At 51.9% G+C, this 25,535-nt stretch overlaps 1 protein-coding gene across 21 annotated transcripts in view; it reads left to right on the top strand.

Annotated features, from left to right (window-relative positions):
- Positions 1 to 25,535, top strand: part of ACSL6 (acyl-CoA synthetase long chain family member 6) — a 62,695-nt gene that overhangs the window by 14,409 nt on the left and 22,751 nt on the right. For 11 of the 21 annotated variants that reach the window (XM_008254877.5, XM_008254871.5, XM_089334578.1 and 8 more), the window contains 14 exons: positions 901 to 1,121; positions 4,735 to 4,849; positions 5,520 to 5,584; positions 5,863 to 5,964; positions 6,471 to 6,570; positions 7,051 to 7,229; positions 8,229 to 8,261; positions 9,576 to 9,627; positions 17,966 to 18,039; positions 20,036 to 20,113; positions 21,441 to 21,575; positions 21,962 to 22,096; positions 23,380 to 23,475; positions 24,481 to 24,553. In XM_008254877.5, the coding sequence (XP_008253099.1) occupies positions 901 to 1,121; positions 4,735 to 4,849; positions 5,520 to 5,584; positions 5,863 to 5,964; positions 6,471 to 6,570; positions 7,051 to 7,229; positions 8,229 to 8,261; positions 9,576 to 9,627; positions 17,966 to 18,039; positions 20,036 to 20,113; positions 21,441 to 21,575; positions 21,962 to 22,096; positions 23,380 to 23,475; positions 24,481 to 24,553 (1,458 nt within the window). Of the gene's footprint in view, positions 1 to 900; positions 1,122 to 4,734; positions 4,850 to 5,519; positions 5,585 to 5,862; positions 5,965 to 6,470; positions 6,571 to 7,050; positions 7,230 to 8,228; positions 8,262 to 9,575; positions 9,628 to 17,965; positions 18,040 to 18,433; positions 18,468 to 20,035; positions 20,114 to 20,170; positions 20,249 to 21,440; positions 21,576 to 21,961; positions 22,097 to 23,379; positions 23,476 to 24,480; positions 24,554 to 25,535 lie in introns of those variants that run through there. The other 10 variants (XM_070075006.2, XM_070075007.2, XM_089334586.1 and 7 more) reach the window with 3 other exon arrangements.

Below are 25,535 nucleotides of genomic sequence, written 5' to 3'. Positions count from 1 at the left end.
CCATTTTAAAGATGGAGAAGTGGAAGCTTTGCACAGCTTGAAAGGATGTGAAGCAAGGAGCTTTCCCGTCTCTCTGCAGTGACTTTGCATGATGTTGACCTCGTCTCTGGTGTGGCCGTGTCACAGTTTAGCACAAATCCCATTTGTTGAGATTTCAGCAGCTTTTTCCTTTGTCAGGGGTCAAGCACTGGCTCCTGCCCATGGCTACAGAGTGGCCACTGTTGTGTTTCTCCTTGCTTCCCAAGAAGGGAAGCCACGGCCATGATCCCAGGACCTCAAGCCTGTGAGGAGTGTCTGTGGACAGTGCCTCACTGCTCATTTAATCAGAGACCATTGTCTTCACAGCATGAGGTCTGGAGGCTGCCCCTTCCCCCTGCCACCCATGTCTCCTTTAAGGTCAGGTTGGGAGCTTAGAGGTGAAGCCGGGGGAAGCCTGCCTCTCTCTTCCCCGCTCATCCTGGCCAGTGTCCTGGGCACTTCTGTCGTCTCCACACCTCAGGAGCCAGGATAAAGCAAAATGCTATGACCACAGTCACACAGAAGAGGCCGAGCAGCCAGGCCCTGGGCACAGGAGGCTGTGTTTCCAGAGCTGCCTGAGCGCACTGTGGTCCCTGGAGGTCGTGGAGACTGCTGTAGGTTGTCCCCAGGGTCTGCGTTTGTGGTTCTCAGGAGCACAGGGCTGGATGTCCGCCTGCCAGGTGTACATGCTGAGGGTTCTGGCCTCTTCAGGCAGGGCCCTTCCAAGGGGCCAGCTCCTGGGGTATGCTGTATTATCCCCGGGAGACTAGATGCTCTTACCAGCTGCCCTCCAGGATACTGGACCAGGGCCACCAGTGATCTAGGAGCCCGGCCAGCCTGCCCTCCAGGCCTCTTCCCTTATCTGCCTCTTGTCTCCTGCAGAGTTTGTCCTCTCACTCCTGGAGAAGATGCAGACACAGGAGATCCTGAGGATGCTGCGGCTGCCCGAGCTGGGTGACTTGGGCCAGTTTTTCCGCAGCCTCTCAGCCACCACCCTGGTGAGTGTGGGTGCGCTGGCTGCGATCCTCGCCTACTGGTTCACTCACCGGCCAAAGGCCTTGCAACCACCGTGCAACCTCCTAATGCAGTCAGAAGAAGTGGAGGTGAGCAGGGGAGCCTCCAGATGGGGGAAGTCGTGGGCAGCAGACAGGTATCTTGAAGGTAGAAGCCTAGTGTGTGACTTACTTGACCGTCAGTCAGCAAGTCCGAAGCTGCCTGGGGCAAGGTCCTTGGTTCATTGGTGCCTTGGCAGAAAGCCTAAGCCGATCCTCAAGAGGCTGCCTGGAAAATTGCTTCCCAGACATTACCTGTGCCTTGGCCTGGTTGGTGCTGGGACCCAGAGCTGAGCCCACCCCCAGGTTCTTCCCTCTCGCAGCAACTGGGCTCACAGGTGGAGGCACTGTGGGGAAGAAGGTACCATGGCCCAGCAGGTTGCCCAGGCTGAGCCTGGATGGACTGGTGGGTTTGTTTCTTTATTAATCTTATGGAATTTGTTTTGCCTTCTAAAAATTTGCTGGTTTTTCCCCTAAACTTTAGCTCTATTCATTTTGAACAGATAATATGAGGCATCTTCAAAAAGTTCATGGAAAAATGTGTATTATGAGAACATTGTGCATGATTTCAGGGTTTTTTTTTTTGCACCAAAATAAGCTTATTTTAAAATTCTGCTTTCCATTAACTTTTTTTTTTTTAAAAAGGATTTATTTATTTATTTGAAAGTCAGAGTTACACAAAGAGAGAAGGAGAGGTAGAGAGAGAGAGAGCTTTTCCATCTGCTGGCTCACTCCCCAATTGGCTGCAACAGCCAGAGCTGTGCCAATCCAAAGCCAGGAGCCAGGAGCTTTTTCTGGGTCTTCCACGTGGGTGCAGAGGCCCAAAGACTATTTTCCCAGGCCATAGCAGAGAGCTGGATCGGAAACGGAGTAGCTGGGACTCCAACCAGCGCCCATATGGGATGCTGGCACCACAGGCTGTGGCTTCATCCACTATGCCACAGTGCCGGCCCCTCCATGAACTTTTGAAGTTGCCCCTTCCACATTGTCACACAGTATGAATGACACAAAAAGACATATGCTGAAAAGCTCTTGTTTTGCCTCTCTTAGGGCGGCCTATTGATGGTTCCCTCCTAGCCAATTGTATGGAGATCCTGCTCCTTTTAAATGATGTGCTGCATATACTCTGTTGTGTATCGTGCTTTTTACTATCCTTAGCTCTGGACACTATATCGTGGCAGTGATAAACATGGTGGTGTTTTGCCTGGAAGGGGGGGGGGGGGTGTAGGCCAAGATAGGGGCAGGAATCTTAAAGGCATGTTTCCAGCCTCAAGGGTGAGGTGGGATAAAGCACACACCTGTGCGTGGCTTTGGGAAATGATGACTTGTGTTGGGTGCTGGATGGCAGGGTGGTGATGAGAATGGCCTTAAGCAGCTGATGTTGGTGGCCTGGAAACCAGCTGGTGTCTCAAAGGAGCACTGTGGCCCTCAGCATTTTGTTACCTGTTTTTGCCTCAGTGTCCTTGGTTGTAAAGTGGATAATGAAAGAGCGCCTGTTTCCCCAGGTGGGATAAGGATTTGGGGGAATGGTGTACAGAAATCCCTGAGAGTACTGGGGTTTTGTTGTGTTTTTGTTTTGTTTTGTTTGTGTGTGTGTGTGTGTGTGTATGTGTGTATGTGTGTGTGTGCGTGCGCGCATGTGTAAGCTTTTAATCCTAACTCACCTGCAGTGGTCAGCAAGAGCAGAGCCCCATGAGCTGGTGAACTGGGCAGCATGGATTTATTTTGGGTTTCAGTGGGGAGAGACCTGCACAATTTGTGCTATGGCAGTGGCAGGTGTGAAGAGGCAGCTGTGGGTGTCTGTGTTGGAAGTGACAGTGACCTGGATGGGGTTAGGATGGTGAGAGGCTGGCTGTGGCTCAGTGTGTGGAGGCCGCACAGACTGAGTTGCCTGGCTGAGAAGCCAGGGCATAGATGAAGCAAAGGCTTCCCTTCCTGGCCTCACCCCCAAGCAGTGGAGAAGGTCAGAGAAGCTGTAGCAGAGTGCAGGAAGGGGAGAGTAGTCGGAAGGGAGTTGAGAGAGGGCCAAGATCTTACTTATTCTTTGTGCTCTGTGGTAGGAAGCAGAATTCAGATCATGTTACTTCCCCTGTCTGAATCCTTCTCCTGGCTCCCCATTACCTCAACCTAAAGTTCAGACCCCTACCTTGATCTGCATTCTCTCTGGCCTCTCCCCACTACTTTCCATGGCCATCTAGAGCTCTGTGAATTGGCTGCAGTTTCTCAAATGTGCTGGTGCCTCCTGCCCCATGCATTCACATTTGCCTATGCTAAAACTGCCTGCTCCTCATTCATTCTGCCTGGCAAATTCCTGTGCTTCAAAACCCAGCTCAGGTGGCCAACCTTGTGGTACAACAGGTTAAGCCACCATTTGTGATGCCAGCATTCCATATTTGAGTGCTGGTTTGAGTCTCAGCCACTCTGCTTCTGATCCAGCTCCCTGCTAATGCACTTGTGAAAGCTGCAGATGATGGCCTATGTACTTGGGTCCTTGCTTTCCATGTGGGAGACCAGGATGGAGTTCCTGGCTCCTGGCTCCTGGCTTTAAGTTAGCCCAGACAAGGCTAGTGTGGCCATCTGTCTCTTCCTTTCCTCGCTCTTTACTCTGCTTTTCAAACAAATAAAAAAATCTTTTTTTTTCTTTATAAACTTCAGCTCTGCAGCAACTTCCTAACACACACACCAGCTTTGGGCTTCCTGTGTTCCTGGGACACAGTCTCTTGCTGTTTCAGGCCTGTTGGCTGCTGCTAGTCAGGTCTGACTGCACATGCCCCCAGCTTTCCACATGGGTTTTCCTTGGGCCTGGTGCTTGGAAGAGTTCCACTCTGAAGCCTTTGCAAGCTGATTGTGACTCTGAGTTTGGGGGTTAGTCTTGTGGTACTCTCAGACGTTTTCCCCCGATCCAATGTTCCAAAAAGTGGCAGACTCTGGGCCAGCCAAGGGCAACCCAAACAATGCTCAGAGAAGAGGTGGAGCTGTGGCACTGGAGAGTTCTGGGATGGGGAGCCTGGGGAGGGCTGGCAGGGTAGGAGGGGGAAGAAGCCTTGCTCCTTTCCCTGCCACCTGCGCAGCAGTGTTTGCTGTCTTCCTGCTCTGGGTCTGCACTGCTGTGGGCCCAGGAGCTCACTGCCCTATCCCCCACCCCAGACACTCTCAAGCCTTCCTAGGCCACAATACCTGGGAAAATACCTTCAGCGTAGTCCCAGTACCTGACCTAGTTCACCCTGTTATGTTACTGGTGGATGACAGCCTTCTTAGCTAAAGACTATACCCAAATGACTCTTCACTTAGGGGTATAGAAATAGGTGATGGTAGGGGCAGGCTGGCCTCCAGCCAACACCCCCATTTCATTGCATGTTTGTGTGTGGACAGTATGCTGACCAGGTATATAAATGCTGTTATGTATCAAATGGGTGTGTACAAGCCATTGGTGTCCTGGGCCTGTGTGCACAAGCCAGCTCTGCTTGAGTGTGTATATTTAGATTGAGTGTATTTGGTATAGGTGTGCATAGGTGTGTGCATGAGGGCACATGGAGCACATCCAGCCCCAGCGGTGTGGATCACGTGTGCAGTTGAGCTGTGTACAGCTTTGAGCTTACTGGGGCCCTCTCCTGGCCCCTCTAACAGCCCCAGTCAGCTTCTCTGGTCTGTGCTTGGCTTGTAGGACAGTGGTGGGGCTCGGCGATCTGTGATCGGTGGTGGCCCTCAGCTGCTCACCCACTACTACGAGGACGCCCGGACCATGTACCAGGTGTTCCGCCGAGGGCTCAGCATCTCAGGTGAGAAGGGCTTTGCCAGTGTGGAGGGGCTGTGTAGGGTATGAGTGAGTGCAAGGCTAGGTAAGCAAGCCTAGGCCCAGTGACAGGGAAAGTGAGCAGTGCTCAGGTTTGTTGGAGAGAAGCCACTCCCGGCCCAGCAGTGAGAGAAGCAGCTATATTATGTGGTCACAGATTCAGCTTTGTTCCAGGTCTTTAGGCTGCCTCACTATAGACTGTCTCTTAGTCCATAATCCATATACCCATTGGCAGCCCTTGGTGAGCCTTGAGCTGCCAGGCCACTTGGTGGCCTGGTTCTGAACCTGAGCCTCTGCAATGGCAGGCAAAGGGATGGGGTCAGAGAGGCAGCCTGCCACCTCTTCCCAGAGGCCCTCCAGCTGACTGTGCCCTTTTGGGTCTAAAGTAGGGACCATCACACAGTCATGGTATGGCCTAGGCACTGCACTGGTCCCATTCCTGGGCCTCCCTGGTTCCTGGAAGCTGCCAGGCTTGTGTGCTTTCAGCCCTCTTGGACCTTAGCAGATTAGAAAGCCAACTGGGGTAGGGGTGGCGTGCACAGCCCATGGTACCCCACAGCATGGGCTGTCCCTCAAGGTACCTGATGTGATGGGCAGTGCAGGTATCCCACCCTCTGTGCCTTCCTCCCTGGCACAGGCCTTTTGTCTCTCTGCAGGGAACGGGCCCTGTCTTGGCTTCAGAAAGCCCAAGCAGCCATACCAGTGGCTGTCCTACCAGGAGGTGAGTGATGGAGGCAAGACCCCACCCTGCCCACCCATGTGCTCTTGGCACTCAGGAGTGGGGATCTTGGGGGCATCCTGCTGTGTCTCAACATTTTTCATTACCCTGGCCTGCCTGGCCTGCCTCCCAGCCTCTGGCAACAGCCTGCAGGAGCTTTGAGCAGGCACAGGCAGGCGGCCAGGGCGGGCTCTCTGACCTGCAGGAATCCTGCCTAGAGCTCTTCCGTTCCCTGACAAAAAGACCTTGTTTTCCCGAAACCTCTCTGTGTCTATGTGCAGGTGGTGGACAGAGCTGAGTTTCTGGGGTCTGGACTGCTGCGGCACAATTGTAAAGCATCTACAGAGCAGTTTATTGGTGTTTTTGCACAAAACCGGCCAGAGGTAAGCATCTCCCTTTAACTAGCCTTACAGGTGTCTGTGGAGTAGGAATTGGGTACTGTGGAACAGTCTTCCCACTGTTTGTAAGCCCAGGATGAGAGAAAATAGGGAGACCCTTTACCAAGCCACCACCCTTTTCACACCCTGACTTTGCTCCCTGTCAGGATCAGACACTCCAGCCAAGAACTGTCTCCTCCTATCCAGCTCCACAAACAGCTGCACTTGAGCCAAGAGGGAGGAAGGGCCTGGGACAGAAGTCAAGGCAGACCCTGGAAGTGGGCATGGGGCTGTTGGCATATGTAATCAAGGAGTTACAGAATGACTGGGGCAAACACACTCCAGAAAACTGTGGGTGAGCAGGCAGAGTCTGTTAGCCTCGTGGACTCCTTGGCACCTGGAGAGAGTCAGGCATGGGGCCTAGAGCAGGACGCTGGTCATTTGCGCCTAAATACAGTACAGCCCTCTTCTCTTCCCCTCATCTCCCTCCATCCTGCCTCCTGTCTCCACAGTGGATCATTGCGGAGCTGGCCTGCTACACGTATTCTATGGTGGTGGTCCCACTCTATGACACCCTGGGCCCTGGGGCCATCCGCTACATCATCAATACAGGTGAGCCCACTGTTGTCAGCTCCAGTCCCTCCCCATAAGCTGATTGTCTGACTCTTCCAAATAAGACTTTGCTTCTGCTCTCAGGAAACAGTAGGGACTGACACCTGGACCACCGAGCTGGCATCCTAAGCCCCAGCCGCTTGGGCTTTACCTGAAGGCTCTTTCCACAGGGCTGATGTGCTAAGGAGCCTCCATCTGGGCTACAAGCCTTGGAAGTTCACAGCTGCTGGGAACAGATGCTGGGGGATGTGTTTGTCTCAAGCAGATCTGGGAGGAAGAAGGGCTGAGTGCAGAGCAGAGGAGAGCTTGGCATCTGCTCCAGGATGGGCCCTAGTCTTCTGCCCAGGACTCCCAGCACACTCCTGCGTGCAGATGCACACCCCTGTGGCCTGTCTTGCATACTCACACACAAGCTGTGGTACACACAGCCGAGGTGCTGCTGCCCTCAGTCACAGCCTGCCTCTCCGATGGCCCCCACAGCGGACATCAGCACCGTGATCGTGGACAAAGCTCAGAAGGCTGGCCTACTGCTGGAGCACGTGGAGAAGAAGGAGACTCCAGGGCTCAAGCTGATCATCCTCATGGAGCCGTTCGAGGAAGCCCTGAGAGAGCGGGGGAAGAAGTGTGGGGTGCTCCTCAAGTCCATGCGGGCTGTGGAGGTGAGAGCCCATGTCCGGCTCTTTGCTGGGCCGCAGCTGTCTCACCACTGCCTCAGAGCTGCTGGTTCTCTGCTCCTCTTGTGCCTGGGCCAGTGGTTTTGGGCCCTCGGGGTGGACTAGTGTAGAGCCAGGGTGGAGGGGTCGGTGCCCACATGTGTCCTCTGCGAGACTGACAGGTAGACTGTAGTGCCAGCCTGCCCTGAAGGTACTCAAACAGCCTCTGTAGCCTCCCCGCTTCCGACTGGCATCAGCTCATCTGTGCCTGGGAGTGTAGCCATAAGGTCCATGAGTCTTGGCAAGGTTCTTACAAACATGACCCAGACCCTCAGCAGCCAGTGGAGCTAATTTTTTGCACATGGCCTCTCTGAGGCATCAAGTTGATGGCAGCTTGTGGCCTGCTGTGGCAACACAGGATGTCCTGGCCTCCAGGGCTTCAGGCCCTGCTTGGGAGCAGCTGAACCTCCCCCCACCCACCATGCCCACTGGACGCAGGCCCCTGGGCTTTCCAGTTTTCTTCCTGAACCCTTGTCTGCTCCTCATAGTATCAGTGGTATCTGTGAACTTGTACCCCTCCTGCAGTGATACCTACTGTGTGCCCTGACACTCAGTGCTCACCTGGAAGCACTGGCCACGCAGCATGTGCTCAGGTATCCTGTGAGTATCTTGCCCAACAGGTCCAAAACTCTGAGTGCCATCTGCCCTACTGGTGCGTGCACAATGCCTAGACTCTCACTGTCCTTAGGCTTACATCTGTGATGCGTGGGTGAGCCTGGGACCTCTAGGTTGCCCCCCACCCCCACCCATGTCTCTCTTAGGGGCTTTGGGCTAGATCTCAAAGCAGTTTCCACCAGTAGAGGCCCCTGAGTGCTATCTACACAGGTGACATCTGCAGGGGATCCTGAGCTCTGGGCTTGGTACAAGAGCAAGATCTCCTGTGCTGGGGTTCGTCTCATTCATGAGAACTTTAGGGCTTTTACAAGCAGCCTTTTTTCTTTTCAGGACTGTGGCCAGGAGAACCACTGTGCTCCTGTGGTAAGCAGATCTGCCTGCAGGCCCTTCCCTGGCAAGGTGGTGGTTGGGACCTGTCCTTGCAGGAGCCCCTCCTGTGTGCAGGGGCTCAGTAGGAGGCCAGACAAGCACCTCTGTGTTCAGAAAGAGCCCTGTGAGCACCCAGGAAATCCTCGCATGGGTGCCCATGTCTCCCATGGGCTGAGGGAGCAGGGAAGGAAAGGAAGGGACACCCTGGGTCCACTCTGTCTTGGGGAAAGCTCATGCCTTCTCTTCACATGTGATGAACTGCCCTTGAGGTGGGATGGGCAGAAGCAGCAACAAAGTCAGGAGCGGGCCCCTGGGTCCTGAGGCTTGGTGGCTGCCTCTGTTGGTTCCTCTTTACTTTGTGAACTATTCTGTGTGTCATCCACTTGCAATACTGCCTGCAATTGTGTTCTAGTGAGAGTAGCTGCCCCCTGGGATGGGTTGGGTGGGCTTGCAGTTTTCCACCAAGGCCTCTGACCTCCAGGCTTCCTCTAGCCCAGTCTTTTCCACTCCCTTCACCACTCCTAGTGAGCTCTGCCACACACAGGCCTGAGTAGGCCACAGCCCTGCTTCCTGGGGACCTTCATGGGTGGCCCCCGGTATTTGGCCTGCTCCCAAGCACCAGCCTCTCGCCTCAGAGAACTGCTTAACCCCCTGCTCACTCAGCTCAGCCTGTCCCTTGTGTCTGTGGACCTGTGCCCAAACCAGTTCCTCTCTCCCACAATGTCCTTCTCGTTTTATCTGGAGAAATCTTGCTTGCACTACCATCTCATAGGTCACCTCCTTGGGGAAGCCATCTCTCTATGAGCAAGAGGCCTGTTGATCTCTGCCTGGTGACCCTGGGACTGTCTGCCCTGAGCCTGGGCCAAGCCTGGATGCTGAGCAGTTTTGGTGAAACAGTGTGCAGCTCAGTTCCTGAGCCCCATGTTGTATTCCCAGATATGTGGGTGAAAATAGGAAGGAAGCTGGGACTGAATCACATCACTAGAGAGGTGAGGGCTTTGGCAGAGGCATAGGTGTGGCCTATTTCCTTCTAAGGGAACTCAGCTTAGGCTTTAGTAGGGGGAGCCAGAGGGCCAGGTGTGGGTGGTGGGAAGGATCTGTGTCCACACCCCTGTTGGGTTTCTTCAGCTTCTTTACCCTTTTCTGAGAGTTCACCTTCCCACCTTTCTGACTGCATCACATGAGGGTGTGAGCCGCTGCTAACACAATGCACTCCCACATAAAATACACACGTGGGGCTGGCTGGTGGAGGGGCCCTGGCCAGCCACACTGGGCCTCCCTAACACACACCTCTTCTCACCCTTGCAGCCCCCACGGCCTGATGACCTCTCCATTGTGTGTTTCACAAGTGGCACGACAGGTAAGCAGAGGCAGCCAGATCGGCAGCCGTGGCAACCTGCACCCTTCCCTGGCAGCCTGGCTGGTGACAGCAGTGGTCTCTTGTGCCCTCTCTGTGAGATGGGCTGAGCCTTGTCTCCACACACTGGGTTCCCCCGCTACTGCCAGTGCTCAGAAGCAGGCAGTGGCCAGATGCAGAGAGACAGTGTGGATTGGGAGGTCTGGAGTTGGGTGTTGACACTGTCTAGGGCTGAGCTAGCAGAGACCTGGGCAGTGGGTCACATGCTGGGGAAACGACTTTTCTCACTGGGGTCTTTTCTCTATGGGGAACAGCTGTCACCCCATCAGCTTCCTGCCCCCATCCTGGCCTCTGTATCAGGAGCTGGAGGAGTGTGGGGTGTGGCTGCAAGCCAGTCACAACCTCTCTGCCACCACTGTTCCCTGTTTCTCACCTGTGAGGAGGTTGGTTAAAAGTGCCAAGTAGGAGTTGGTAGTGTGTGAGGGTGCAGGTGCTTGGCAGCCCTGGGCAAGACTGGCAAGGGAAGGACACAGAGATGGAGCTCTCCTTGCCAGGCACTAACAGAAGACCACCTGCACCTGCGTGAGCAGGAGCAGTCAAGGAAGGCTCCTGGGAGAGGCAGGATGCACAAGAAGACCATGGCACAGGCACAGCACATTGCATTCTCCTGTGCCTATTCTTCCTCTCCCTCTGTCATGGGGTCCCCAGCATAGCCTCTGAGGTGAGCAGGCTGGCCACCATCTCTGCTCCAGTGCACACCACCTGTGAGGTGGGGATGGTGCTGGGAGCACCAGGACTTGTGCCCTCGCACTTAACTCCCAATCCTTCCATTGCTGCCTCTCCATCTCATCTGACAACACAGGAAGTCGCCTGCCTTGTCTGAGACACATGAACAGTTCCCAGTCTTTTTCTAGACTGAGGACGTGTCTGCCTTGATGATAACTCTTGGTGGGCAATGAACTGGGGTTCCCCACCTTTCTGCAGCTGCAGCCTAGAGGGCACCTGGCAGAACCTTGAGCAGCACCACAAGCAAGATCATCTGTGTCCATGGTCATTGGATCGAGATGGATATTTGCTATTACCTCAAGTGGTTTCAATGGCTTCCACCATACTCTGCTAATCCCCACCAGGAAAAATAACAGCCCTCAGTCTGCGGGAGCTGACACCCAGGGCTGACTCACAATTCAAACATACCCTTCAGGTCTATGTTGCCTTTTCAGTAGAGCTTGCCAATGTCTTTTTGTCATGAGTGTCAGTATGAATTTTTGATGACATTGTTTGAGGAGCAGGTGACTGCAGGGTTTTTGTCAGGCTTTTTGTGGGTCACTGGACCACAGATGCTGCCCATATCTGGAGAGGGCAGGTCTAAGTGTCTTTCCAACCTGATGATTCCAGGTCAAAAGTAGAGTCAGGCACTGAGTGATGGAAGTGGAATGGGTGGAGCCTGGAAAACAAGTTGGCTTAGGTGTCTTCGGCTCCCCGTCTGGAGGGAAGCTGGTACCAGGGCAGAAGCAGGTGGTGAGTGGGCCTCACATTGGACTTCCTTGGCTTTAGGCTAAGCCTGTGCTGTGCCACTTGCGTACGTCCTCTTGTTGGTGCATCATCCTGTGAGTCCTCAGTGTTGTAGCCCACATAGAGCTCCCCTGACACACTGAGCGTCCTGGCTCCTGGCCTCTCCAAGGGCTACGATCTTTCAGTGGGGAAAGATGGAAAGCATATTCTGAACCTGACATTTGGCTCTTGGCTCTGATGGAGTCTTTCTAGGAAGATTTCCTTCCAGGCACGTTGTGGGAACCTCAGCGGAGAATCCTAGAATAAACCCATACTTCAGGGCCCCTGGTCAGGCCCAGGAGGCCTGGGAAGAAGGGAGAGCCTATGCTCCATCTGGTGGCTGGGTCTGTGGTTGCTTGTTCAGTGCAAAGAGATTGTTAGTTTACTGGGCTGGGCTCTGAACCCAACTCCCCCTCACAAAAAAGGATAGGTTTTGGGGGTAACGTAGCCCTGTTTAGGAAACTGGGGCCTTTGAATGACAGGCATTCACACAGCCTCTCTTCCTAGAGAAGGAAACACAGTGGCTTTCAAAGATGAGCTCCCCTCAGTCATGTATTTTCAGCGTGCCCACCTTTTCTCACTTCTGTATGTGCACTCACTCGCTGCACCTCAGGCCTAGCATTGGGGGCTGAGTACAGAGGGGTGGACAAGACGCAGCCCTGCCCTTTGGGGCTCACCACTCACTTCACAGGGCAGTCACAGTACGATGTGGTCACCGATTACACAGGCTGCTTGGCCACAGAAGGCCCAGGGAGCAACAGTTCTCGGAGGACGTCAGTCTGAGTCCTGGAGATCACAGCTGGAGGAGAAGCAAGGGAAGGGTGTTTCCAGCAGAGGGAACAGCATGGGCAGGGGACTGGCAGCAGGACAGAGGCTGAGTGGGGAGAAGAGTGGGCCTGGAGCAGGGCCTGGGAGCCCTGATGGGAGGGGGGTGAGGGGGCAGAGTTCTAAGAGGCTGTTGCACACGAGCATTGGAGAAGCTAGAGAACAGAGTCTGTGAGCATTGTCTAAGTTGTCCCCGAGGGGTGTTAGCACAAAAGCAATTGCTGGTCACGGGGAGCGGAGTGGCGGAACTGGCAGTTGCAATGGGTAGAGGCATGAACAGTCAGTGAGTGGCTGTTGACCCAGTGTGAGTATGTGCAGAGTTCCCTCAAAGTTGGCCCTATCCTGGAAGCCAAGCTCCGTCGTGTTCACAGTAATGCATTTGTCGTGGTTGAGCTATGGAACCAGCTCCCAGGCCTATCAGCAGTAGGTGTTCTTTGTCTGCAGTAGGATAGTATACTACAAAGCTGAGAGAAGAACCCAGACACAAAAGATGACATGATTGTTTTGTATAAAATTATACAGCACTTGAACCACTGTGCAGCTTTAGAAGTCAGGCCAGTGGCAGTTTCATTCAGGGTGAGTGGTGCCTTGGAGGGGCTCTAGGGCCTGGGTGCTGGTTGCACAGGTGAACTTACCTGGAGAAAATCCACTGACCATGCTTATTTGGGTGCTGTCCCATCCGTATGCTATGCTGGAACAGAAAGTTGTTGTGTTTTCTTTTGAGCTGTGAAGAGATGACCGAGAGTGAGAATGAGAGATTGTAAGGGCCAAGAGTTGTGGGGCCGTTTTCCTGGACATTCCTGAGAGTGATTCTTGAAGTTGAGGAATTGCCACTAGACGTGGGGAAAGAAGGGGTGATGCTCAGAGGGTAGCAAAGCTCCTGCAGCTTTGGTCTGTGGGGGATAGGAAGGAGCACTTAAAAGGAGAAGAGGTAGGTGGGAACCAGTCAGAGACAAGGGGGCCACCATGTCAGGTGCTTGAGGGGCGCCCCTCTGGAACTGGAGCCACAAGCCTCCAGGGTTGTGATGTGGAAGGGATAGGAAGGGGGCAGCTGGATTTGCCTGGAGGGGTTTTCAGAGGGGGAATGCTTTGAGGGAAGCCTAGGAACAGAAATGCTTGGGCAGACAGAGGCTTAGGAATCAGTCTTGGAGGGAGGGAGGAGACAGGAGATAGAAGGGACAGAGCACGTAGGAAAGGGACGCAGAGCAAAAAGAAGCTGGTCAGACAGGTCTTTTGCATTGTCAGCGGGGCCGGGAGGCTTGGGATCGGGGCATCCTTTCTGTTCTAATTGAGGGATGACCATAAAGTCCAGCCAACTGCGTTCACTTCCCGAGCATGTAAACACCCAACAGCCTTGGAGCTCTCAGGGCAAATGCTAACCATCACCTGTTACTTTGCACCCTTAGGTATAATCCAACGCACAGAGCTGCGTCTCAGCACTCCTATTGTGCAGCTCTAGAGTTACCTCACCTCTTCCAAGCCTCAGCTTCCTTGGATATTAAGCAGATGGATTTTATACCAACTGCATAAAGTTGTTTCAAGAAATTACTGAGATAGTGTGCATAAAATGCCTAGCACTTTAATCAGTATTCTGTAACTATTAGAGTTATGATTTCTCTTCCTTTTGGCCCTCTAGTGTGATATTAAAAAAAAAAACCACAAAACAAAAACAAAAAAATGTATCAGAACTGCTGGATAAGGGATTGAGAGAAGTCGGACTCAATCCTAAAAAGGACTTGGGAGCCTGTAGCAGGGAGCTCTCCTCCTGCAGTAACACTTCCGGAACATGTTGGTCACAGGGATCTGGTACAACCCACCTTATGTTGTGTAAAGGCAGAAACAGGAGGCAGAGGAGCCCTCAGCACTGTGGCACCATTCCCAAGCCCTGTTCTCACCCCTGCAGGAGGAGCCAACATCCACGCAGGGCAGACATGCACCCGGCACAGAGCCTTTCTGCTTAACAGCCATTGGAGGCCCACTCAGGGATGCTGGCTGAAGCCAAAAGACCATTTGCAGGATCTGAAAGGAGGACAGTTGCTTTAGTAGCCAGGGAGCAGATGAAATGCATGGATGGCCAGCTTATGAATGGACAGTGGGAAATGCACAATAGGCCGCACACTGCTGAGACGCAGGGAGTCAGGGCTTGGAGGAGCACCTCTCACTGCTGTTGCAGAGAACCAGAGGGAAGTCTGCAGCTGGACTCTGCAGCCTTGGTCGCAGAGGTCTCTCTAGAAGTGCTCAGGGTTTTACTCCATGTGGGCAATCTGGATCTCACATCGAAAATCAATGCTGCCGGAGAGATCTGCTTGTCTTGGGTCTGAGAAGCAAGCAGAGTCTTCCCGCACCTCCCTGCTGGACCTTGCAGTCTGCACTGACCCTGTGGTTGGCATTCACCTCTTCTCCATCCTCTGGGCCTGCATACAGCCATTACTTGAACCTTCATGGGAATATTTAAAAACTCCATGAAGTCTTTAGAAGTCTATGACATTGTGTTCGTATCCTCAAGAAAACACTTGTTTCTAAAAGGTCTGGACTTTGCCCATCACACTGAAGAATGAGCCAGCCAGGGTAGCAGATTTGAAGCTGTACAGCACAGTGCTCTACATATTTTGTGACAGTTCTGATTTCAGACCTAGTCTTTGTAAATGTTCCTTATAAACTTCCAGAAGCTAAGAATGCAGAGGTGAAAATTACCAAGTGACATTCAGAATACTTTGTGATCCCAGGGACTCTGGGATTTGTATCTAAGAGATAAGTCAGCATTATGGTATAGCAGATAAAACCAGTGCTTAGCATGCCAGCATCCTATATGGGTGTCAATTCATATCCTGGCTGCTCTACTTCCAATCCAGCTCCCTGCTAATGGCCTAGGGAAAGCAGCAGAAGATGGCCCAAGTGTTTGAGCCCCACATGGAAGACCTGGAAGAAACTCCTGGGGAGTGAACCTGTGGGTGGAAGATCTCTCTTTCTCTGTCTCCCTCCCTCTCTCTCTATAATGCTGACTTTATTTATTTATTTATTTATTTGGACAGGCAGAGTGGACAGAGAGAGAGAGAGAGACAGAAAGGTCTTCCTTTTCTGTTGGTTCACCCCCTAATGGCCGCTGCAGCTGGCGCGCTGCAGCTGGCGCACCGCGCTGATCCGAAGCCAGGAGCCAAGTGCTTCTCCTGGCCTCCCATGCGAGTGCAGGGCCCACTGCCTTCCCAGGCCACAGCAGAGAGCTGGACTGGAAGAGGAGCAATTGGGACAGAATCTGGCGCCCCGACCGGGACTGGAACCCGGTGTGCCAGCGCCACAGGCAGAGGATTAGCCTATTGAGCCATGGCGCCAGCCAATGCTGACTTTCAAATAAATAAATCTTTTTAAGAAGAGAGAGACAATTCAGGACATTTTTTACAATGGGCACGGTTGGAGGACAGATGCTGGGATGAAAGAAGAGGCAGAGGTGAAACAACCCATGGCTCTATCTTTTCAAAAGGAAGATATTTTAACTGCTCTCTTTTAGAAAAATGTGACTTTCAAAATCACTTTACTTTTTTTTTGAAGATTTATTTATTTATTGAAAGGCAGAAAGACAGGGAGGCACAGAGGAGAGAGAGAGGTCTTCCATCTGCTGGTTCACTCTCCAAATGCTTCAACAGCCGAGGTTGGGTCAGGCCCAAGCCAGGAGCCAGGATCTCCATTCCTGTCATCCACTGCCTCTCAGGCACATTAGCAAGAAGGTGGGTTGGAAGCAGAGCATCAGATGTACTCTGATATGGGACGGAGGCATCCAAAGCAGTGGCTCAACCTATCAAAATGCCATTCTCATCAAAATCACATAGCCTTCTGTGTCTTTAGATTCACCTCTGTGATTTATAATATGGGTGAGAGTGCTGGAGCACAAATTGAAATCCCTCCCACCATGCACCTTGGTTAGAGGGATGTGTCTGTCTCATGAGGTCAAACCTGGGACTGTGCTTGATGCTCCTGTGGGACACACGGGCCCCCAGTGAGTTGAGCCAGTAGGCCTCACAGGGTATATTTACCAGAACAACTTTATTTTTGTCTCCTCCAAACTTGCTCAGTGGGGGTAGTTTTTTTCTTGCTCCTGGGTAAAAATGCAGGCATTTCACTAGCATGTAATAAAAAGTCCCACAGCTGTTGCAAGTCACAAGCATGGTCTTAATTCAGAATTGCAAGTGTCAGTCCTAAGGAAGCGTTGGTGTGCTTTTTGAGACTTCCCTCCCCTGGGAGGGCTGGCCATGAGGACCTCACCCTCCCTTCCTCTGTTCCTCTCTGGTATTTCTGTATTTCTCCTTCTCCCCCAGCCTGTTAACAGGTCGCTGGGTGGGAAGTGGGGATGGAGAATAACTTCAAAACTTGCTTTCTGTTGGGTGAACACTTGTCCGAGTTCTCCTAATGGAGTCCGTGCCCTTCCTTGGATCATCTGTTCTTCCCTCCACTGCAGCTTCTGCCTCTGGTGTGCAGAGGGGTCCTTCAGCCCCAGCATCCTGACCCTGTGGGTGGGGTCCTTCAGCCCATCTCCCACCACCCTGCTGGCTGACTTTACTTTTGCAGTGCTCACACTGGGGTGAAGGGTTGCCTTTCTTGCTTGGTCCCCCAGCTTCAGGGTGCACATTTGGGCCCTTTAAGTGATCCCACTGGGGTCTGAGTTAGCTTGGGCTTCAGGATGGGGTTGGAAGACAGGAGACTTCCTCATATTTTGATGTCTGATGTATTGGGGTAGCTCTTGTAGTCCTTTCCAAACAAATCCTCTTTGCAATCAATCTCTTTGTCATCAAGGCAAATTCACATAACATAAAATTAATCATTTTAAAGTGAGCAATTTAGTGACATTAAGTACAGTACATTCTTTTTAAAAAAATTTTTATTTAAGTTATACAAGTTTCATATGTTTTATATATACAGATTTAGGAACAGAGTGGCACTTCCCACCCTACCCACGCTCCAGCCCTTCCGGTATACTGTCTTAATCTCTATTCAGCCCTTTTATTTCCCTTCTGGACGAGCATCGCAAAGTCAACGTATTGGTTTCTGTGCTATTTCCTGAGCAAATTCTGCTGCAGCGGCCCCTTGCTGTTGGAGTTTCACAGCTGTTTTAGCCACTATCTCCCTTGGAAGCTTCTAATTTCAAACCTTTGCTGCCTCTGTGGAAACTTTCCATACATTTTGTACACAGATTTTTATCCTTTAGGCCTTTTAGCAGCCTAGTGGGGCTGAGCATTGTTGTCCCTATTTTTAAGGTGAGGTAACAGGAGAAATGGCTGGCCAACGTTTTGCCAGCAGTGAGTGGCAAGGCTTGGATTTAAACCCTGCCAGGTTTGCCCAGCGGCAACATCAGGGCGTGTCTATCCCCAACGTGAATGGTGCCCTTGATGGCCTCCCTCCCCAGCCTGCCGGCCAGCCTCTAAATCTCTGGATCATCCTAGCAGCCCGTGGCTTCCTGAAGTGCCCCAAGGAGCAGGCCTCTTGAGCAGTGTTGAAAGTTCTGTTGAGACATCCCTGTCCCATCTCTGCTAATGAGCAGGAAGGAGGGGCTACCCCAGCCCCTTGGGTCTCCAGCCTGGCCTAGCCTGGTGCTTTGCCAGAAGTCCACTGCCTGCAGATCAGGCCTTGAATTCAACATTTAGTTCTGGGTGTAAGTGAGGGGAGTGAGGGAGGCAGGTGAGCATGAGGCACAGGACGCAAGCAGGTGACACTTCAGGCCCTAAAGCACTGCACCTGTGCAGCAGATCACCTGCCTCTTATCCCAAGCTGCTGGGGGCCTCCTGGTGGGCTTTGAGTGTCCACAGGATAGAGATCCCTGAAGCTGCATCCACCTGCCCAGAACTCTGAGGGTGACGAGGACAAAGGCCAGGGGCTTGGCAGTGCAGCCTGCGTGTCTGGAACTGCTGGCTTGTGCTGTTTCTTGGGGAGTGACCCTTAAGATCCCAACTAACTAATCTTCTTGTTTTTCCCCCAGGGAACCCAAAAGGTGCGATGCTCACCCATGGGAACGTGGTGGCTGATTTCTCTGGCTTTCTGAAAGTGACAGAGGTGAATAAAGTCAACTGACCAGTTGCAGGTGTCTCCAGGGGAGACCCTCAAGCCTCAGGGGGCATTTTCTTTGTTTTTTTGTGTTTGTTTTTCTGATATAATCTGGGCAGTCATTCACAGGCTGGAGTTTCTGTTCTTATGAAAGCAGCCCCACTTTTATAGCCATTTTTATCCCAAACACTAAAATGATCCCTATCTGATAATGTGCTAAGACCTAAGACCCCAGCAAGAAAAGCATGTAAACCCATTTTTTTTTCCATTTTTGACTTGGAAAATTGTGGTTTTGTTGTGTACTCTTTACTTAGAAAGTAATCCTTATTACCTCATTTTTCAAGTCAGCCAGGGTTTAATTCATTCATTTTGTGTTTAAGGACTACTAGGGTCTGAGAAACAACGGCAACTGGTAATTTATAAGGCTGTCCTTAAAGGTAAATCTAAAGTCAAAAAAGCTTGATCTCTTGGCCTGACAAAAGCATGTTAGTGTTTTATAACCAGCTAAGAAAGGAGGGCCTTTCCCACACGTGAGTATTTCCTGCGGTTTCCCTCGGGAAGGAATGAACCTCCTCAGGAGAGCGGGGCTTTTCCTGCACCCTGGAGAGGCTCTCTCACCCTCCTGCCCCATGGCCTGTGGAGTGCGTGCCCCCACGTTAAGTTTCTTGGCAGCAACCTGTGGGGAATGATTGGTGGCTGAGCCAAGGTTAAGAGCCCTGGGCCAGGCTCCCAGGGTTCATCCAGACTGGTCCAGAACCAGTCCAGGAGAGTGAAGTCCTCTGCAAAAGGGTGGCCACGGGGAAGTCCAGCCCAGGGAGAGCCCCCAAAGGTGCAGGGCCCTGCCAGGCAGGAGGAGCCCCTGAGGTATGGGCCGGGCCCTCCCTGTGCTAATGGAACACAGGGGACCCCTGCTCTGCTTTCCCCTCTAAGGTCCTGGTTGTAGACGGTGACCTGGGAAGCCAGGTTCAACCATCTTTCTTTTCTTTTTATTTATTTTTTTAATATTTATTTATTTCCTCAAAAGGCAGAATTTAAAGAGAGAGGGAGAGAGAGAGAGAGAGAGCAAACGCTCACATTCGCTGGTTCACTCCCCAAGTGGCCCCAACAGCTGGAGCTGGGCTGATCCTGGAGCTTCTTCTAGGTCTTCCACATGGGTGTCAGGGGCCTGAGGACTTGGGCCATCCTCTGCTGCTTTCCCAGGCGCATTAGCAGGTGCTAGTTTGGAAGGGGAGCAGCACCCGTATGGGATGCCGGCATGGCAGGCGGCAGCCTTTCCCACGACGTCACGATGCTGGCCTCTCATCTATCTTTTTAGAGCTTGGCCTTGTATCCTTTTTCCAGGGCTTGTACACCAGCTGCATCTGACATAGACTTAAGGTCTCTGAGCCCCTTTCCCTGGAAGAAGGACTAGAAAGTGCTCACAAACCAAGGCTCCCTGAATCCCCAGTGGCCAGGGAGACTGGAGCGATAGGGTCTAGAGCAGACCCTGCAGTGGTGGGGAGGAAGAGAGAGCAGGGCGGGCATCAGTGACTGCAGGTGAGGTGCAGGTCCTCTCGACAGACTTCCTGCAGAGCTGGCTCTGCTGGTTTATGTGTGCTTCATTTGGCTCTTTGCTTCTGCAGATAACCTAGACCCACTGGCACTGCGACCTAACACTCCGCTTCCTATGCTGCCCTGTCTCTCTCTCGGTCTCTTCTTTCTGTACCTTTCCTCCCTCCCTCTCCCTCTCCCAACCTCTCCCTTCTTCCCTTTCTCCTCCTCTCCTCTTCTCTCCTCTCATGTCCTCTCTCTTCTTTCGCATCTCTCCTTTTCTTTTTGATATCTCTCTCTCTCTCTCTCTCTCTCTCTCTCTCTCTCTCTCTCTCTCTCTCCTTGCCCCCATTCCCCTCTCCCCTCTTCCCATCTGCCCCTTCAGGACCGTTTTCTCTTTATTGTTTTATGACTCTCTCGTTGTCTTCCTGTCAGTGTTTCTTTCCTTTCTGTCTCCCATGCCCGTCACCTGCAGAAAGTGATCTTTCCGAGACAGGACGATGTGCTCATCTCCTTCCTGCCTCTGGCTCACATGTTTGAGAGAGTGATCCAGGTAAGCCGCCCACCTGGCTGACTGGGACTTGCCTGGGCTCCCTGTGTTTTCTTACAGAGTCAGTGGGCTCCCACTTGTGCGGATGTGCACTTTTCCTATTTGCCTTTAGCACACATGTTTGAGCGAATGGTGCAGGTAAGGCCCTGGCATCAGGGAGGCACAGTCTGTGCCTAGAACCCGTAACCCTAGCTCGGTGTCACCTGTCATGGGTGGCCTGAAGTAGGTCTAAACTGCCTGTCCTCAAAAGGTAATGCAGAGGGGTCAGAGGACCTTGGCCACCCCAGCTAACAGCAGGTGCTCAGAGCCCAGTGCAGCCTTACAGAAGTGCTTTGCTGTCAAGCTTGGGACAGGACAGCTCCATTCATGGCTAAAGCACTTCTTTTCCTTTCCTTTCGTAACTCACCAGCTCCTAACCAAGAAAGCAAAGCAGTCAAGTGGAGGAGTCCAACTGTCATGGTTCCTCGGCCATCGAGGGGGCTGGTGTTACATGGAGCCTGAAACAGGCCTTGTGTCAGGGTACAAAGAGAGTTGGATGAGAATCCATGTACAACTGTGGGGACAGAGAATTCTCCATGCTTGTGTCACTTGAGGAGCTAACCTATGAATAAGCTGTGGCTGTAAGCCTTTCCCATTTTGCCTTGAGGAGAGATCCACTTCACAGACCTGGAATGGAGGGTCAGCAGTGCCCCTAAACTAGTTTTGTGACCCTGGGCAAGTCATTTTACTTCCCTCAGCTTTGCATTCCTTGCCTGTAAAATAGGATGAGGAATCCCACCTCCCTTATAGGATTGCTAGGAGCATTAAAGAAAGGAGCACATATACAGTCCCTAATGTGACCCTAGTCTCATTAGGAAGCCTTGGCTTCCCACAGACCTGCCTACAGGCAGCTGTAGTAGTATCTCCAGTGCCTATGTGGATGGCACACCCAGAGTTGGTGAACTGTCCCTGGGGAAGCCCTTGGACTCCCTAAGACCCAGAGTGATATGTTAAGAGGATACAATTTGTGTCAGAGACTGTGTCACCAGGGTGGCCCATGCCCAGGGCCTGGGAATGAGTGGGGGCAGGTGTCAGTGAAAATGGCCACTGTGGTATCTCCCTAGGGCTCAGGACTCCACCCTGTCTCCCGTATCATCTCCCTAAGTAGGACATCCTGGGAAGATGGGGACCATGGTCGCCTCTGATAGCTGCCTTCTGTGTCTCATGGCAGCAGCCGACACTGGGTCAGGGGCCTGGGATGCCCTCCACGTAGGCTAGAACTTTAGATAGCTCTGGACTGTAGCTGGCAGCGACTGCCCTAAGGGACTCCTGTCCTGTCTTCTCCCTCTAGTCTGTTGTCTACTGCCATGGAGGGCGTGTCGGCTTCTTCCAGGGAGATATCCGCCTCCTCTCGGATGACATGAAGGCTCTCTGCCCCACCATCTTCCCAGTAGTGCCACGACTGCTGAACCGGATGTACGACAAGGTGAGCCCTGCAGTTCTCTGGCCAGGCTGAGGGACTGCCCAGCTGCTGTGGTTTCTGCTTGCCTCTCCCTCACCTCCAGGAAGTTACTTCCTCTCTTGTATCCCCCGACTCTTTCTCCTGCTCCCTTCTCTCATTTCTTCCTACTTTTCAAAACACTGATTAGGGAGATTGTCTTTCAGGAATGTCCATCTGCATATAACACGCCTGGACCTTGGCACTGTTAACTTTGGGCCCGCTGTCCCCTGCTTGGGGACCTCCTGCAGGGGCATGGTGGAGTGTGGTTTTTCTGAAAGACAGGCTGGGCCTTCTTCCAGGGATGGGGTGGCTGAGGGGGTGCGTTGAGGTCAGGCCCTGGGGCTGACAATATCTCCACCTGTCTCGCTCAGATCTTCAGCCAGGCGGACGGCCCGATAAAGCGCTGGCTCCTGGAGTTTGCAGCCAAGCGCAAGCAGGCTGAGGTCCGGAGTGGGATCGTCAGGAATGACAGTATCTGGGATGAGCTCTTCTTTAAAAAGATCCAGGTAGGAAAATGAACAAGTGATCCCAGAGGGACACCTGTGTCCAGTGAGTGACCTCTCAGGAGAACCGGAGAGGCTCACCCCCTTGCAGTAATACCCTGTGATCCTTGGTGACATGTTATGTGTGCCAAAGGCAGCTGGTAAAAAGGGCCCTCTGAAAAGGTGCCACAGCTCACTAGGCTAATCCTTCGCCTGCGGCACTGGCATCCCGGGTTCTAGTCCCAGTTGGGGCGCCAGATTCTGTTCCAGTTGCTCCTCTTCCAGTCCAGCTCTCTGCTGTGGCCCAGGAAGGCAGTGGAGGATGGCCCTAGTGGTTGGGCCCTGCACTCGCATGGGAGACCAGGAGGAAGCACCTGGCTCCTGGCTTCAAATCGGCGCAGCACACCAGCCATAGTGGCCATTTGAGGGGGTGAACCAATGGAGGGAAGACCTTTCTCTCTCTCTCTCTCTCTCTCTCACTGTCTAACTCTGCTTGTCCAAAAAAAAAAAAAGTTCCTTGAGCTCCTCAGGCATCAGGTGGCTTTGGCCTTGTTGGTCAGATCAGTGCTTCAGTTAGACTAAAGGTCCCTTTCACCCCTCCCTGTAACCCTAGCCATGGTGGCTTCCTGGCAGCACCAGGTTCTAGCCAAGTGGCTGTGAATCTTCTTTTCTACGCCATTTTTCTATCCCTTCAACCTCTTGCGAACCAGGTTGATCATGAATTACTCATGTCTGTGTTTCCACTAAAGTTTTCAAGCTCCTCATGACCCACAGAATCTGTAGTTAATTGATGGCATTATTCATTTTTTCTTCTTGCTCCTCTATTTTTAGCTATGAAAATTAATATTTAAACTCTCTTGGCTCAACTTACAGAAACAAAGTGTTTCAAATGTTCTTTGTGCTCTGCACAGCATAGTAAATAAAGGATGGTATTGATTTGTTTACAAAATAAGACAATAGTGTTAAAATGGAAGTTGGAAGAAATTGTCCTAAGTAATTGCTTTGGGTGCTTGTGAATGATGGGAGAGTGAAGCAGTAGCTGTTTATTTCAAGGAAGCAAGAACCCTTTTGTCTGAATGTCAAACAGATGAATGGTAGTTTTCTTGAAAAAGCTGGTCATTATTATGGAGTGAGTGCCTGAGCAGGTTGGGTTTATCATTTGGAAGAGGAAGAAATTTCCTGAGCTCCTGTGTCCTCTCTGATCCAGTTAGGGCCCAGTTGATGAGGGTTGACCTTGGATGGGACCAGAATGGGCTGGATGCCATCTCAGGCCTCATACTTAGGCAAGTGCCTCTCTCTCCCCACAGGCCAGCCTTGGTGGGTGTGTGCGGATGATTGTTACTGGAGCAGCCCCCGCGTCGCCAACAGTCCTGGGATTCCTCCGGGCCGCTCTGGGCTGCCAGGTATTGACACTGTGTGACCTTCCCTGGGAGCAGTGGGGATGTGTTAGGGCAGGGAAATTATTACACCGTCTCATGTACAGAGAAAGATTCTGGGGGCAAGATTTCTGTGGGATATAAGCTCCCTCCTGTGAGGGAAAGCCAGTGAAAGCCAGGGTGTCCTTGCCACATTCTGGAGAGCCTGGGTGTGTCCACTCTGGGAAATCACTTTACCTTGGCCCTGGCAAATCTTCAGCAGAGGCTAAAGGGGTCAGATAACCTATATATGGGTCATCAGTGTTCTGGAAAACCCCTGCTACACCTGTTTACCAGCCTGCAGAATTCAAGTCTTTCCTCTCCCAACCCATAAAAGGAGCACAAGGGAGGAAGTGAAAGCTCTTTTGTTTGTTGTTACTTGGTTCAGTAAGTTTTGACATCTCTCAGAGACTCATTCCTTCGTTTATCCATTCAGCTGACACTTATTAATTTCCTGCCTATGCCACATATTGGAACATGGTTGTGGGGTTTGGATTTTAAGTAAGATAGGCATATATGTTTCATGACTGTGCATACTTAAATTTTTATGCTTTATGACCCACTGAATTTCTTACACTGTCTTCCTGTCCCACACCAACATGGCCCAACTGATTTTCGGGAGTGTGGGAGGGGGGAATTTCTTAACAGAGACAAAAGTAAAGCATGGAGTGGATTTTTAAGTGTTTACATTTAATACTATCATCCAAATGAAATATAAAGTTATTGGTCAGATACCTTTACCCAGACTACACGATTTTATCTACTAAGTGTCTGTGGTAAAAAACAAACAAACAAACAAACAAACAAACAAAAAAACTTCCCAGCAAATGTGGCAGTGCTTGTTGTCTGTGTTCAGCTTCATCTGAAGTCACCAAACCCCGAGGCACCTCCCCTCTCACCAGTGGCTCCATGGGAAGATAACTGGCTGGAAAGGGTAGCTGCTCAGCTAAGGGAGGGGTATCCACTGTGTGGTTTCCCATGTTTTGTTTGAAGGTTTATGAAGGTTACGGCCAAACTGAGTGCACAGCTGGATGCACCTTCACCACACCTGGGGACTGGACCTCAGGTAGGATGGGCTGGAGATGTGGGAGTGGTTCACAGGTCACTGCCAGGTAAAAGCAGCAGGCTTAAAGCTCCCTTGTGGAAAGTAAATCTGCATGAACAGCAAAAGAAACAGAAGAAAAACATCAGTGGTGGTTATGTCTGGGTTGTGACATTATGGATCTATTGTTTTCTTTGTTGCTTTTGTGAGTGTTTCCCTGCTTCTTTTATAGATGAACAGAAGTATTTTTAAAAATAAAGCAAGAGGGCCGTGGCCACAGCACACTAGGCTAATCCTCCGCCTTACGGCGCCGGCACACGGGGTTCTAGTCCCAGTCGGGGTGCCGGATTCTGTCCCGGTTGCCCCTCTTCCAGGCCAGCTCTCTGCTGTGGCCAGGGAGTGCAGTGGAGGATGGCCCAAGTACTTGGGCCCTGCACCCCATGGGAGACCAGGATAAGTACCTGGCTCCTGCCACTGGATCAGCACGGTGCGCCGGCCATGGCGGCCATTGGAGGGTGAACCAACGGCAAAGGAAGACCTTTCTCTCTGTCTCTCTCTCTCACTGTCCACTCTGCCTGTCAAAAAAAAAAAAAAAAATTAAAGCAAGAGAGAGAGAGAGAAACAATAGGTCACAAGAGTCAACTCCAGCTGTAAAAATGCCTATTTCAGAACATTGGATTTTGTAGATTTTAGATGCCAGAGTTTTGCTGCCAGTCACTTTAGAATTAAGGAAGCAGACTGTGAATTGGATGTGACATATAAGGGAGAACGAGGTTCATAGTGGCCTGAGCACTGTTTCTTAAAGTGTCATTTCAGAAGCCCTCTGGGAACTAGGACCTCTTGGGATATTAGTGTTGAGGAAGCAGTGGGAACCTCAGGAAGGAGCAGCTCCCATCGACACCCTCATTCTGAGAAGATGCGTCTTTCAGGGCAAGAGGGAGGCAAGTTTGTTATAGGCAGCCTGTGCATTGCTCGTCACCAAATTTATACCAGAGACAGGGAGAAT

The sequence above is a fragment of the Oryctolagus cuniculus genome, chromosome 6, assembly GCF_051225735.1.
Source record: "Oryctolagus cuniculus isolate XC-2025 breed Fujian yellow rabbit chromosome 6, ASM5122573v1, whole genome shotgun sequence".
NCBI lineage: Eukaryota > Metazoa > Chordata > Mammalia > Lagomorpha > Leporidae > Oryctolagus > Oryctolagus cuniculus.
This window is presented reverse-complemented; position numbering and strand designations above follow the sequence as displayed.